The 16,263-nt window shown below is 35.4% G+C and overlaps 1 protein-coding gene across 1 annotated transcript in view; it reads left to right on the top strand.

Annotated features, from left to right (window-relative positions):
* Positions 1-16,263, top strand: part of MYOF (myoferlin) — a 72,120-nt gene that overhangs the window by 46,787 nt on the left and 9,070 nt on the right. The window contains exons 29-43 of the mRNA XM_065639561.1: positions 1,581-1,723; positions 2,014-2,187; positions 3,303-3,414; positions 4,876-4,953; positions 6,675-6,856; positions 6,957-7,115; positions 7,269-7,367; positions 7,660-7,821; positions 8,356-8,521; positions 9,125-9,201; positions 10,659-10,715; positions 13,073-13,084; positions 14,362-14,460; positions 15,105-15,230; positions 16,011-16,166. Coding sequence (XP_065495633.1) covers positions 1,581-1,723; positions 2,014-2,187; positions 3,303-3,414; positions 4,876-4,953; positions 6,675-6,856; positions 6,957-7,115; positions 7,269-7,367; positions 7,660-7,821; positions 8,356-8,521; positions 9,125-9,201; positions 10,659-10,715; positions 13,073-13,084; positions 14,362-14,460; positions 15,105-15,230; positions 16,011-16,166 — 1,802 coding nt within the window. The remainder of the gene's footprint in view (positions 1-1,580; positions 1,724-2,013; positions 2,188-3,302; positions 3,415-4,875; positions 4,954-6,674; positions 6,857-6,956; positions 7,116-7,268; positions 7,368-7,659; positions 7,822-8,355; positions 8,522-9,124; positions 9,202-10,658; positions 10,716-13,072; positions 13,085-14,361; positions 14,461-15,104; positions 15,231-16,010; positions 16,167-16,263) is intronic.

Here is a 16,263-nt window from a genome sequence, read left to right as displayed (position 1 = left end):
AAAAGTTTTGGCAAATTTAACAAAATAAAGGCTAATGCAAACAACAATCTACTAACGTGAGAGGTTCCAGTTGAGAAAACTGTGTGTATAAACTGTGCGCTTGGAAATGGAACCCATCCTTGTTCGAAACAGGTTTCCAAAACATTCTTCCCAAGTCCAATGTCAATGCATCCAATGGTTAGGATTATAAGATATGGATTAGTAACAGTGATTTATTTTTTTTTTTTTTTTTTTAAAGAAGTCAGACGCTTAAGTTGAGACATGAAGCCTCTAATTGCACCACAAATCTGTGGCAAAGCCAGTTTTGGATCTGTCTGGTAATTTAACTGGTGCCTTTAGCCATGGATGAGTCACCAAGCAATGCTAAGAAGTGAATCAGGAGCTCTGGGGAGCAAAGGAACTCAGGAACCTGTTTGTGTTGGTCACACATAACACAAGTGTGTGAAGGATTCCTGTATTTTTGAGAGCAGAATAACCGCCTGAATTTGTGTGGGACGGGAGCCGTGCAAGACTGATCAGGATGAAATCTTAACAGTGTGAAACTGATTATTAGGCAATTCTGTGAAGAATCTGATGCTTCTAAACAGAGTTTTTCAGATTAGATGCACTACCAACCTGACCAGGTTAAAAAATCCTAAGTGCATAGAGCCACCATTTTTCTTGGAGTTGCTTTGACTTTTATATGCCTGTTACCTACACTAAATTAAAACTGTTACCAGCTTAGAAAGTTGTGATCTAAACAACCTCATGCGACAATAATTTGGATTCTACACCAATAGGAAAAAGCACTCAATCTCTCCTAGCAAAGTATTTACAGGACATCGATTTGATGGTTTGAAAACAAAATGTATAGTAAAAGCAAAAGGGAAGGTCAGAGAAGACTCTAGTAAGCCCAGAATTTTGCAAAAATATCATTAATTTTAATTTGTTCTAAAACATCTAAAAACTCTCAAATAGTTATTGCTTTTAAGTGAAATAAATAGCTATTTGAGCAGAAAAAAAAATATAATCTTAAAGAGTACTGATGTCTTAACTGGAACCTCTGGTAGGAGTCTGCAGTAACTTTTTAATAAGAGATCAATCTAAATAAAAGCCTGAGTCCTAGATAGCTGACAACTGAATTATAATTTGTACTGCCAAAATACAGTAACAGGTTTACCAATTCTAAAAGTTTTATGTTCAGAATTCAAGTAGTAGGTGTTCCTTTAAAAGCCAAGCTGCTGGAGTTGCAAGAGTACAGAGGACATTCCACCCTTATTAAAAATGAAGGATGAGTTTCCCTGTGGTGAAGTATGAAAATGTCATATCAATATACCTAGCATTTGAAAAAACAAGAATGCAAAGAAAATAACTTAAAATGTATCTATTTTAATGTCAGATTGTTATTGTGATATATAACATAGCACAAATGTGATCAGTTGCCCCTTCGCTATTGGGCATTTAGCATTTGCAATATCAAATAGTCTTGTGTGACTAAAGCTTCATCCTCTGAAGGTACAATAACTTTATTTCCCATGGTTTTCTTCTCTGTATCTTACTTGTGTTTCTGGAAATATACCAACCAATCCATTCTGTTTTAGGATGGGAATACGGAATTACTATTCCTCCAGACACTAAACCGAAGTCATGGGTTGCTGCAGAGAAAATGTATCATACGCATCGACGACAAAGACTGGTGCGGAAACGTAAGAGGGATCCAGCTCAAGCTGTAACAGCAGGAAGGGTGAGCAGAAGAGACATGCAGTCAAGCACAGGAACATTGTAACAGTTTGAGTTTATTTTTTTAAAAAATATCTACATGAGATTACTCATTTCCTGAATAAATAATTTAATACCAAACAAAAAATACCTGGAACAATCTTGTATGTTTTCATTATATTCCCTTTGTCTTTTTGTAAATTGATGTTTCCGGTTTTGGTTTATGAGGGGATTATTATGCCTGCCAGAGCAAGTTCTGATGTTTTTCATTACATTTATACAACACTCTGGATTACATGGATTTATGTTTTCCAGGGAGTGTCTTCATACGAAGATCAAGAAGGATGGGAATACGCTTCCTTAATTGGCTGGAAATTTCACTGGAAACAACGCAGTTCCGATACTTTCCGTCGAAGACGATGGAGACGACAAATGGCTCCCTCAGAGACACATGGTGCAGCAGCTATCTTTAAACTTGAAGGTGCTTTGGTAAGGGACAGAGTATCAAAAGTCTTTATAAATTCAATCTGTTAATTTACAGTAAATAAACAATTAGTATATCAGATATTTTAATCCCTGAGTTGTTAGATTGATATATAACTGAGGAACTAGTAGTGTTTATGGCATTTAAATTGTTTAGAGTCTGAGAAGGGACCATGAAGGTCAGAGTAGAGACTCTTGCATAACATGCTCATTAGTTTATTTTTCAAATTATTTTTATTACTACATTATGTGAGATTTAGAGCAAAAGGCCAAATTACTAGATGAGCCTTCTACAGGTAAAGTGAAAAGATAGCTCAAGCTTTTCATGTACATAATTTAGATGTATTAATATCAGCACAAGAAACAACACACACTGAAATAGCTGGCTGTGATTAATATTTGCATGTATAAACAAACAAACACAAGAAAGGAAAACAAAGTGTTGGGAAGCCAGAATGTCGTAAGTCACAAACAGACCACCAGAACATAATTATTACTCAAGTTTTCAGGTTAACGGAGCTTCATAGATAAGCTCTATTCACCAAAACACAAATTGGAGCAAATAATGTGAGAGAGCTACTTGTTTGTCTAAAATAATTATTCTGATTGTATAGCATTAACAAACGTTTGTTCTTTTTTTTTCTTGGTTTGTTTCTCTTTTTTGCACCAAATGTCGACCATGATTCATTGATAGCATTTTCTTTCTCCACATAAGTGGTTCCGCAGAGTTTAAAAATTCCTGTTTCAGTTTCTCTTCTGAGTATCCTTCCTGGGCTACTGCTAGGATCAAGCCTTAGAGCAGTTCTCTGCAACAGCGCAGTGCAGAAGACCTGCCTCCTCTTCTTCAGTAAGAGCTGGCAGGTAGCTGATGTATCTCCAGAAAGTCTGGAAAGTAAGATGAAATGACTGGATCTTATTTCTGCCCAGCTTCAATGGCAGCAAGAAATGACCTTCAGACATGAGTAAACATCTTTTTAAGTACATTTACTCAGGAAACTAAGTTTATCCTTGTCCTGGAGGAGAGACTGAAACTCGTATATTCCTGCACACAGTCTACTTTTATCAGGTTCCTTCTATGTTTCTAAATATGCAGTAACTGTTTTTTCTGTATATAACTTCAGGGAGCAGACACTAGTGTTGATGATGGAGAAGGGAAGAGTCCAGACAAAACCAAGGAGTCGGCTACAAAGGTGTTTGGTGCCAATACACCACTTGTTTCCTGCTACTTTGACAGTAGGTTCTTTATCAATTCCTTTCTTGTAAATCATGTCTGTTTCTCCCTGCTCTCAAACACAATTGTAGTTCTTTGTGTTTTACATAGAGGTTTACATATCTTATGTTTTAATTACTATCTGATCCTTGGTTGGGCTCTATTTAGGCTACTAAAAGAAAAATTACAGTTAGTCATTTCAATACTTCAGTCCACAGTCATGGAGACATATTCAAAACCTGTATGGGACAGGAATTCTAAAAGCTATTGCAGCACCTGAATTTTAGTCTATTTTAAATGATGCTTTTTTAGCATTAAGGTCCTTCCGTAACAATGCAGGAAGCTAAGCCAGCGGAGATGATGTATGTACAATCAATTTTTTGCTGTTTAGCTCACTTAACCAGCTCAATGCAGGGTCAGACAAATGCCTGACCCACAGGAAGCAGTAAGACCATGTAGCTGAGTTGGCAAAGTGAACAAAATGTTAACTTTGCCAATCTGGAGTGGGTCTCAATGTCTTGGAATCACTGCAATGGGATTCACAAAATTGGAGACACTGAGATGGGAGCCACCAGTATCAGTTAATAGGAAAAAAGGCCAATCGCATCCCCTCCTAAGACTCAAAATCCTTTTTGAGGACCTCTGACTGGAACACTTGTCCTTATTTGGACTCTACGGAACTTGATCTTCCCCCAGGAATGGGTGCCTAAATGTTAAATCTTGTCTTTCAGAAGCTGAGGAAGATTATTGTGGTTTCTTTTAAATAATGACCACAATAGGAGGAAAAAGGCACCTTTTCCTGCCAGAGTTCAGAGGTTTCAGCTCACTGAGGCTGTGTGTGGCTCAGATTTTTCCAAGGGCTTTGAAAGGGTTAGAGCTTACATCTTTTAAAAAAAAGCTGAAGTAACTTTGCCACGTGCTGTACTGGGTTTGGGCTGCTCTCACATTTTCCTTTTAAGCTAGTCCACCTTACCTGCAGTGATTTTATTTTATTTTTTTAATCTTTTAGCTAAACAGAGAGAGTTGCAATTGGAATTAACTTTCTAGACCTAACAGCTAAAAATGTGAAACTCTCAGGTCCCTCAAGTGCCATAGTGAACACTGAAATTAAGCCCAGGAATGCCCAGTTCTTGATTCTCTTTGGAGGAGCTGGATTATCACACCATTTCAAAGACGAATTTTTGAATAGAAGAATTTTTAGATGATCATGCAACGAAAAATGGCTGAGTAGCATTAGTCTTGTGTGAGGGTTTTTGTGTTTTGTTTGTTACTTTTTTTTAAAAAAATTTCTGCTTTAAACACTGTTGGATAAATGCTCTCAGGTGCTAGCTTGTTGGTATTAGTACACCTGTCACTAGAAAAGTAGAAATGTGCTACAGTGTTTGAGCTAAAATGTGTAAGGCATTTTTATAAATTCAAAATATCTTCACTGCAGAAAAGAAGCCTGCATAATGCAGTTGAACTCTTTTATTTGTTTGATACAGGAGTATATACTTACCACCTTCGCTGTTACGTCTACCAAGCAAGAAATCTCATGGCTTTAGACAAAGACAGTTTTTCAGGTATGGAAGAATCCTGCTAATGGTGCAGAAAACCCACTTCTGCAATGAACTAGTAACTTGATTTAGCTATAGAATATCTTAAATCCTTAAGGTCTGTGTGTAGGTTCCAGCTACTGAAACTGCACCATAAAGTCTCAGCTTCATTACATATGATCCAGATTTGGTTGGTACCGCCCCAGGTGCTACACAAAAATAAGTGCTCTGAATGTGCAGCACCTTCTGCTGCCAACTAATTCTCAGTGAGGGAATGGGAATTCAAATAAGGTCTGAATTTCCCAGGACCAATCCCTATGCCTTAGCTTCTCCTTCTAACCAAAGCCTATGTGCAGTTCCTAAACTGTCCTGCAGGAAGCTTGCACAAAGCAAGGATGAGGAAAGCTGGATGGCTGTCATGTCACCAACTGCCTCAGCATTCAGTATTTTATATTAATGTGTTACTGAGATGAACCCGTGGAAAACTACACTGCCCCTTACTTGCTCACGCAAGTGTACCTGTTGCCCTTTTATTTCCAGCTCTTAGGTATCCCAACAGTGTTGTATCCTTTTGGCCTCTTTGTAGTCAGGATAATTCAATACTCAGATTATCAAGTATTTAATTTTTGCTAATTAGAATTAAAATTCCACAGGGAAGTCAGAGGGCAAATTGAAATTAGATTCTGTAAGAATATGCCTTTATGCTTCCCTTTAAGTTCAGACAAAGATAAAGAAGAGTGGCCTAGAATTTTCTTTCCCCATCAATCTCCATTTGTAGCTTTCTTTTTCTCCTTGTTTTAATTAATTGTAACGCGTTTACTAATTTGTTAGAAAAGACATAGAGTTACAGATATTTTAGTGCTGTTTTCTGAAATGAGCGGAGTTTTATACAGCTGCCTGTGTGTATTTGGTCTTACTTCAATATGCAGCACAATACAAAGAAACAACAATACATGCCTCTAATTGGATACGTAGAATTCAAGATAGGGACCTGAGATGCAGTCACACATAAACTAGCACATCTACATTTTATTTTCCTCTAAAACTAGTTTGAAGTTTTAGCCAAATTTTGTAAAACTCTGTTCAGGTTCTTAGCCAGAAGCTGTTAAAACTGATCTAAAGATAACCTTTAAAATAGCCTCTAGTCCTTAGTAATTGCAATTTGTACACGAAATGTTAATGACCATCATTGGATACCTTCTATAGAGCTCCTAATGATTTAAAGACCTGCCACTGGGCCTAGACCACTTTAATCATTCAGCTGTTTCACAAGAAGAGGTTGCTATAAATAAGCGTGTTTGAAACCAAAGCTTGATCTGAGCAATATAGCGTGGGAGAATTTGTTGTTTGGCAACTAGTCAGAACTCGAATTATTTGTTTGTATTATTTATGAGTCTGTACAGCTGTATAGCAATGGAGACAACCAAAAAAAGCTTCTAAGGACAGTAATTAAAGGGAGATGAGTATAGCCAGTGTTTCATTTTATTTTTCAGATTTTCTTTCTGATTTGCAAGATGTTTTATCATTTTCATTTATACTGTTAATAAAGGAAGCTATTTAGTAATGAAATTAAATTTTCTCTATTAAATGTGAATTGTGTGTATATGTGGGCTTTTGTTTTATATAGAATGGCTTATAGAACTGGTAATGACAGAAGAAAAAATAACATACTATATTTGATTAAAATTGTGCTTGTATGCCTTATTTGTTTCTAACTCTGTGTTTTTAATCTTTGCATGATATTTCAGATCCATATGCTCATGTTTCTTTCCTCCATCAAAGCAAAACAACCGAGATTATTCATTCAACTCTAAATCCTACATGGGACCAAACTCTCATATTTCATGAAATTGAGATCTATGGGAACCCACAGACAGTAGCCCAAAACCCACCTAATGTTGTTATTGAACTTTTTGACAGTGACCAAGTGGTAGGTGAATGCTTTCTACCCTGCTTGGGTTTTATTTATTTATTTATTTATATTCATTGAGAATAACATTAATGGCTAAGATTGCTATTTTTGGTTGCAGGGTAAAGATGAATTCCTTGGAAGAAGTATTTGTTCCCCCATGGTCAAGTTAATACCAGAAGAGGACATCACACCAAAACTGCTCTGGTATCCTGTAATAAATAATGGCAAAGCCAGTGGAGACATTCTTTTTGCTGCAGAACTTATTTTGAAGGACAAGGTGTATATTTCTTATCATTATTGTGTGTGTGTATATAATATGATATATATCCTCTCACAGCGAGTCATAATGTGAAGAATTGTCTTCATATTTCCAAGGTATTTCATTTAAGGAAGATGTGAGAAACTAATACTCATGTTTGTGTCTTAACAGAGTGGTGCCAACCTTCCAATTCTTCCATCACAAAGAGCACCAAAGCTTTACATGGTACCTCAAGGAATCAGACCAGTAGTTCAACTTACAGCTGTTGAGGTATGGGTTGTTCTTAAACTGAGTACAAGTACCGTCCTCTCATCCTCTCGATAGTAAGTTTGTGTATTTGCTTCAAGAAAAAAATACAGTGAGAAATATGGCAGGGTTTTTTTCTGTATTTTTGAGTTTCATTTTTTCCATTAATGTTTCTAGAAGAACCACCCTGAAATATTTTGCCAGTCACATTTTATTATGGAAAAGACTTAATATATTCTTTCCTACTTTTTTGAGTACCACATTAAGCATATTGATGTCTCTCCTGCCTTTGGTTATATTGGATTTTATTTTACAGATCCTGGCTTGGGGGTTGCGGAACATGAAAAACTACCAGCTGGCACCTGTTATGTCTCCGAGTCTCGTTGTGGAATGTGGGGGTGAAAGGGTGGAATCCGTGGTGATCAAAAACCTCAAAAAGACACCAAATTTTCCATCTTCTGTTCTCTTCATGAAAGTTGTACGTTGCAAAAAGCTATATATCAGCTATCTGTGGCAAAAATCAGTTATCCCATACTTTGAAAGCTCAAGGTTCTGTTATGCAAGAATGAACAGAAAAACTTACCCATCCTTTTTTGTCTTAATATTAAGCAATTTACTGAGCCTGAAAATTTTAATCAAGATCATATAAACATGTCTGTACAATCATTGATAAATTACACCATCTTATATGCATAATTTGGTACTATATATATATATATATATATATATGAAAAAGCAACAATTTACCTGTAGATGTGTGGCTATTCTCCTATCGCTAGGATGGGATCTGTACAAGAGTCAAGAAAATTCATGATTTGAGGCACTTAAAATTATTCCTACTGACTTTTATTAAATCATAATATAAGGTTAGAAATTTTCATTCACCAAACAGCCATAGAACATAGTTCAGTATTAAATAAATGAAATAACAGCTCTAATTTAGAGAGGCAATCTTTAGTCTTCACTTTCCTTCTGTTTGCATTATAAAAAACCTCTAACCTTTCATTTTTAGCTTTTGCCAAAAGAGGAGCTGTACAGTCCATCTCTTGTTATTAAAGTAATAGACCACAGGCCATTTGGACGGAAGCCCATCGTGGGACAGTGTACTATTGATTTACTGGAAAGCTTTCGCTGTGACCCCTACACTGCTAAAGAAGATATTGCACCACAACTGAAAGGTAAACAGCTAGAAAATGAAAAATTCTACTTTCTTATGCTAGAATAACCTGTCTTCAGTGTTTACTCCACATACTGTACTGATGAATAGCCATCTCGTGTACCTCGAGAGATAATGTGATCTGAAAGAAAAAAAAAAACACCACAGTATTAATGCAGTATTCTGTGGAGCATAAGAGGGCAGAGTGAAAAGGCAAGTTCACCCTCAGAGTTCTTAATAGTGTACTGGTTCCCTGAAGCTCCTCTTTAGGATCAACCTGGAATTTAACTACCTGCATATTACCCCTACACTAAGTACCAACATCATGATCCAGTATTCCAGCAAGAATGCTCTGAATACAATGCTGACATTTTCCTCTACATTTTTTCCAAGTTTTACTCTTTTTAAAAATTCTACATATTCTAGAATGTTTGTATATCCTGCAAAAAAAATATATTGTGTATTTTTAGCAAAAAATGGCAACTAATTGCTTTAGAGGATCAAACATACAGCCACTGAATTCTTCTACATGTTCTGTAACTGTTTGGACTTCAACTCTGATGCAAATGTTTAGTAAGATATTTTTCTTACACCATATTACCTTAATAAAATCTTTGGCTTACAGTTAGTCTCCTCTCTGCCGCACCTCGCCAGGATACAGTAATTGAAATGGAAGACACGCAGCCACTGCTAGCGGCTCAGGTAATCTTTGAAATTTGGTGCTTGACTTTCTTCTTCAGATCTGCGCTTTCTGAGAAACTATCTGGATGGCAAAATTGTCAGAAACATATGCAACCTTCTGCAAAGCAAGATGGAACAAAGTTACCTTGTGACAGGAAAGCAAAGGAAATATGTTAATCATTTTAACCTCTGTTTTCATATAGTAAACATCAAACTATAGCTTTTTGTGCATGATGAAGTTCACCCAGTAGCGTAAAAGTGAATTTCCTTATTCAGTAGCTACCGAGGCATATGGCAGATTTCACCCAGATGTCCACTGCTGATGGTTACAGCAGCCTGATCTTGCACAGACTGAGCGCTTCTAAATAAAGGAGCTAGGAGAAAGTGTTTACTTTGGTGGGTACAGAACCAAATCCAAGGTAACACAGACCTTTGACGGCTCATTTTATCAGAGTTGTGGCTTTGGCTCTCTTACCATTAAGTCATCCAAAACTGATACCACTGAAACAATTTTTTCTGCACTAACAACTTCTTTCCTTTTCTGTTGTGCCTTGTGAATCTCTCTACTGCTCTTCTTTCAGGACCACCACAATACAATTTTACTTTCCAGGCAAAAAATAATTCAGCTTGCAGAATTATACTCTTGCATTGAAACATGAGTGAAGATAAATTCCAGATAGTACATTTTCAAGGAAAAATTTTCAATTATTTTAGGACTGTAAAATGTTCCCCTTACCAATAATGTGTTTTCATAAATATCTGATGGCCTGTCATTTTAAAGGAAGCACAAAAGTTATGCCCTTTAATATAGCAACTTTGCAGGCTCTTAATCCACAACTGATTTTTCAAGAATGCAGATATTTTTATTACAGAGGTCCCCAAATAAATAATACTGAATTTAATTTTTCAAACTCTGAGTATGTTATTGATTGCATTGTTCTTCCTTCATTTCTTCTTCTGTATCTTAATATTGTGATATTCAGACTCTAAGTATCTCATAGACTATATTCTTGAATTTACTTTCATCATACATGTAAGTTGTGCTTAATATTTAATTTAGAACAGTCTCTTAACTTTTATCTGAATTAAGCCTTCTGTCCTAATATAAATGCTTCATAGCTGTTATGGAGAATTTTTATTTCCTTTAAAAATTTTAAGAAAAGAGACTAAAACAGCAAAGAAAACTTAGCACTTTGAATTCACTGGCAAAATTCATTGAATTCGTGTAGTTGATTTCAACTAGAAGAGGGAAAAATTTTAATGCTACATATGGTGAAACACAACTTCTTTTAGAGTTTGACATCACGCAAGCCAAATATAACATTGGATACAAAGACAGCATCTCTATGACAGAGGAAAGAATACTCAAAACAATTCAAATTGAAATTAGTACAACTGTGGAAAGTGTAACTGATATGCAGAGAACACCCTGAGGACACAAAATACCAAAATTTCATTAATTACATTCCAATTTCTAGTGTTTAAGCAGTATGTCAGCAGCACTCAGCAAAATGGCTTCTCCAACAACAGTGCATGTATGTATGTACGTATGTCCCCAGCTAATGCATGGAGATGACCACACCGGGGGTGGATGGGGCAAGAATGTTGACAATTATTCCAGACAGAGATTTTGGAGGAGATGATGCTCAAAAGTCTAGTATAATTAGTCACAAATATTACAGTATCCTTATTCTGAAAGTCTTACCATGTTTGTACAATATGTATTAACTATTAAAAACTTTGTCAACTTATTTGGAATCTATTTACTAAAAGCACCAAAATCAACAGGAATTATTTAACTACACTATTAATATTTAATCTTTGTTTAAAAGTGAACTTTCTGGAGAATAAAATAAATCTACAGTAAACAAAATTCTAACTCTAGCTTTTCTAGGGATCCACATATCTCTTATTTTTTCCCCATAATTTCAAGAGGTTCAAAAAGCTAATAGTTCAGTGTTCGTGCTTTAGAAACTTCATATATAAAAATCTGCAGTAAAGTCAATGGATACATTAAAAAAAAGGACAGTAACCATTACATGATCTTTACCATGTGAATATTTCACTCCAAAATCTCAAATTTATCATATGGCATTTTATTCTGTGTCTTGGCATTCTGTGAGCACATCCTGCTTACCAGTTTTAGTAACAATAATACCCAAATATTGAAAATGCATTATTTGCTTTGGGAATTTTTAAAGAAGGTCTTAAGGTTTTGATTTAGTTTTTTCTATTAACCTCTTCTTCCCAAAGCTACCAAGTGCATTATTTGAGGAGACATATGAAGGTATATCAAGGAAAAAACAAAACCAAAACAAACAAAAAACTCCACACCACAACAACAATGAACACACACCACAAAACCACAAACCCTAATTTAAACTCTTCCAACATTATGCTTTGATGAAAGATTCAGAGTTCTACACAATGTATTTTGTGAAAAGGCTTTGAATTAGGAATTTAAATTATTATTGCATAATTATGCAAACTAATCTTCATGTTGTCAACGTTACAAACCAGTGTTTAAACAAAGACAAATTTAAATATGGCAAAGTATTCAAAATTACCTCACAAATTCTACCTGTAAGTTTTGCAAATCACTACATGATATGGTTTCTGAGAATAGATCGCCCCGATTACCTTTAAGAAATCATAGAATCATTTTGGTTGGAAGAGATCCTCAGGATCTTCCAACCATAACCTAACTCTAGCACTACACCATGTCCCTAAGAACCTCTGTCAGTCCTGGCAAATCTGAAAAAAAAAAAAAAGCTGTATTTCTGATTTCAAGTCAGACAAGACTACTCAAATACAGTACACCTCAACATCCCAGCAAGATCATTAGTTAGAGACTGCAAATCGGAGTAAATGACCATGATATACCAGCGTGATGTCCTGACCTATTGATGCATTTGGCTTGTATTCATAAAATGTTTTGCATATTTTTTCTGCTTTGCACAAAAATTTATGGATTATGCCTTTAAATTAAAACACACGGTATGATGCATAAACACTATCAGAAATCACACTTGCTAATCTTGGCTTCCAAATGGGATGCATGGTGCTTGCTCTCAATGGACTATTGGGTCATAATTATGGTATCTGTGATTTAACAGGTGAAGCCTTTTGGATTGTGTAGATTGCTAATACACTTATACAGATAAATCCATAGACATATATATACTGGTTGTTACTGTACTTTATAATTCACTTTTTTCCAGACTCCAGAAAATCCACAGCCTGTAACCAATTGAAAAATTATAGTAGAAGGAAAAGGGAAAAGGCTGTTGAGCATTAGCAAATTGTTTTATAAAGAAGTAAATATTCAAAAAGGGAAAAAAAAAAAAACCTGAATTTTATATATGTGAAATTTGTTTGGAAAACAATCTCTGGAATAGATTCAGTTTTGCAAGTGCTCTTAGAAACATTTTTCAAATGAGATAAATTAGATCCAGTGCTCTATGCAACCACAGATGAAGGCACAGATGATGCTATCACGGAAATCAATAAATAGAATTCAGAGTGGAGCACTGCAATGACACAAAAAGAAAACCAAGTTTTAGTTTTGCTTTGTTATATGAAGAACAAAGCACAGGGTGATCATGTCCTACGGTCCTAAAAACCTGCTTTTTAAAATTTTTATACATATGTTCCAGTTTAATATCTAGGACATAACAGCAGGAAAAAAAGTTAAACATGATGTCTGAGTATTCTTCAAAAGTATATATAAATTATTGATGTTAGTAACTTACTTTACATACATACTATATAAAAAACATAAACATTTAAAGTCTGTTTAACTGTATAGAATTCATAAAATCGTTTAAAAAATCATATCCTTACCACTGTTTTTGGTTTTTTTCTCTTTTTACGAATTGATCCTCATGACCAGCTTACAGAAAAGGTAATGTGTACTATTTTAAAAAATCTACACATTGGTTTTCCCCAACTGAAAAATCAATAAATCAATACTGCCCCCTAAATTAGCATTTGAAGCATGTGGATGAGAACAGTAATCTCTGAAAATGCTTGACATAAAACCTACAGTGAACTTGTAAAATGGTAACTTTAGGAAAGTTATGCATGACTGAAATAAAACCCCCTCGATATTTTAAAAAACACCTCACATTTAACAATCTGTATAATACTTTAGGACTCTATTTAAATCCAAACAATCTTAAAGACTTTTTCAAATTTACACAGTGAATGAATACTATTCATTACCAATTGAAGTATATTTTCAGGGGCAAATAATTATATTATGCAATCCCTATGGATAAACACAGAAAATATCACTCTGTTGAATGAAGTGATAATCAGACTTAAATAAAGATATTAAAAAAACCCCACAGAAATAACTGTCTTAGTGGAATGTATAGATTGCTAACATCTAGGGTTTCCTGAAGCTCACTAAAGTATTTTTAAGACAGCAAAACTCACTGCTCTTTCTTTTCAAGTGCATTTGGTAAACATTAAGGTAGATGTCCAACCGCCAGATTCTGTCACAACACAGACAATCCCCATTGGTTTTAATGGAATGGTGCATGGTTAGAGCAGTTACAGGTCTGCCCCAGTGTTATTATACGGCAACAGTTTTGAAATACATGGGAATGCTGAAAGCAAACTAGCACATTTATCCCTCAGAAGTTTTCAACATGTTCACTGTAGTTTTTACAGTCATGCAATTCCTGTAATGAATACCCAGGTATGACAGTGTTTCTCCGTAGCGGCTGAAGCAACCTGCACCAGCTAAGTGTACATTCCCTTCCCTTGCCCTGACTTAAGTACTCCAGAACTCAGGTGGCGAGGGATGTGCCGCACTGCCCAGGGATGGAGGAGAGAAATGCACTCACCTCCAGAAATCAGTCGTTTGTGACAGGTTTCTAGATACCAGCAATTAATTGCTTGCTTGGAGATGGCTGGCTGTTGACTATCAACACAGCTGGATGGTAGATTAGATACCTAAACCTGGGTAAGAGAAATTCCGTCCTTTTAGCCTTAATATTTACATTCTAATTCTCTTTCAGATGAACCTTTAATATTGCTTAACTGATAATAAGTTTTAGAGTATACTGTCTTTTAGTATGTTTCATTGTTTCTGTTGTTAATGGTTTCTGCTGTACAGCGCAATATAAAAGAGGCTTTCTATCTCAATAAAACTTTTATTTGCTTTTATTTAAGGAAGAAGAAATTGTTGATTGGTGGAGCAAATTTTATGCTTCAGTAGGAGACCACGAAAAATGTGGACAGTATATTAAAAAAGGATATGACACTTTAAAGGTATTGCTCAGGATAAAATAAATTAATTTATCAAAATGTTTATAGGCCCAAAACCTGGTCAGAGTTGTGCCCTTTGTTTTTAAATGCTCTTCAGAGTTTAACGGTACATGATTTCCTGTAAATATCCACTACTAATTCATGTGGTGAAATGAAGGTTTTGAGAAGATATTTTTGCTTCTTTTCTACTTAACTACATTTACTAAGAGATGTATTAAGAGTTTAATCTAACCTTCAGTCAAATGGAATTTTATTCCTGACTTCTTCTGGTGCCAGGCAGATCCTAAACAGACAGACACATTGAGAAAGTATGAAAAGAGAGGATCAGTACTTTTACTGTCTGTTGGTTACAAGTTGAAGCCAGACCGCTTTCATTTCTCATCTAATACACCTCATGAAGAAAGATAAGCTTGTGAAATGCTATTTATTCTGGTTTTAACATGGCCTAAATGAAGTTTGATAGCATGTTCTCTAAGCATCACATTTGCTTCCACTTAGATGTAAAAATAAAAATAAAAATGCTCCAAATGCTTTGGTTCCTTAAGATACTCCATCAAACATACAATACACTTCGCAATGCCACAATGGTGGAGCTGACCTGTACGATAATTTCTAAACTGCGTTTTTTTCATCTTCCTTTTTTTAAGGTGTATGACTGTGAATTGGAAAAGGTACCTGAATTTAATAGCTTAACAGACTTCTGTGACACATTTAAACTATACAGAGGCAAATCTGAAGACAGTGATGATCCATCAGTGGTTGGGGAATTCAAGGTAAATTTCAAATAATGGGCAACAACCAAATGCTACATGCAGTCTTTGTATGTAAGTGGTTATTTAAGTAAGTCTACATTCAAGCATTTCAGCTTAAATATGGACGCACGCTAACAGGGGCAGCAGATGCTCGTAACTACTTAGGTACAGGCACTTCTTTTTCAAGGAAGGTATAGCTACACATTGCTCACACTAAACATGATACACATGTTAATTTAAAAGAAATACTGTTCCTGCTGCTGTGATCTTTCCTGGTACCTGGGGTACAGAACTTTACCAGACAACCTCTTGAACAGGCCTAAATCTTCACCTGCAGGTGTTTTCAGCAAAGTACATTTTTAGAATAAATTTGAAAAAGGTATTTTGTACTATTTCTGTGACTCTCTCTGTGACTTTTAAAGATTAAAATAATGTTAACATGGTATGTAACAAAAGAAAAAAAAGGCCAAACAAAAGAAAAAAGAAAAAACAAACAGTACATTAAATGATGCTTATGGAGTATGTATTACATATTCTTAGCTGCAGAAAACCAAGTAACTGTTGAAATCAAAAGAGCTGTATTGATTTAAATCAGCTAAGGATATAACCTTGCCTTTGTAGTAAGTCTTATCCAAAGCCCACTAAAGTGAACCAAAAGACTTCTATGTGACTGTGGATCAGGCTATAATTTTGCTATTCTATATAAAACAGAGTGTGAATGTGGAGGATAAATAAGAAAAAACAAACCTAACAGTAACTTTGCTACATTTCTCTTGACTCAGTCTTTATATTCTTTTTTAGGGATCCTTTAAAATCTATGCATTGCCTGATGATCCCACTATTCCAGCTCCCCCTCGCCAGTTCCGTGAGCTCCCGGACAGTGGGCCTCAGGAGTGTATCGTGCGAATTTATATTGTTCGAGCTTTGCAGCTTCAACCCCAGGATAATAATGGGCTGGTGAGACTTTTTGCTTTTGGAATGTCTGTGAGCTAACTCTGCTGTAGTATAGTTTAAATAAAATTAGTCTTCATAACTATTTCTTAACAATATTTTT

The sequence above is a fragment of the Caloenas nicobarica genome, chromosome 7 (genome assembly GCF_036013445.1).
Source record: "Caloenas nicobarica isolate bCalNic1 chromosome 7, bCalNic1.hap1, whole genome shotgun sequence".
Classification (NCBI taxonomy): domain Eukaryota; kingdom Metazoa; phylum Chordata; class Aves; order Columbiformes; family Columbidae; genus Caloenas; species Caloenas nicobarica.
This window is presented reverse-complemented; position numbering and strand designations above follow the sequence as displayed.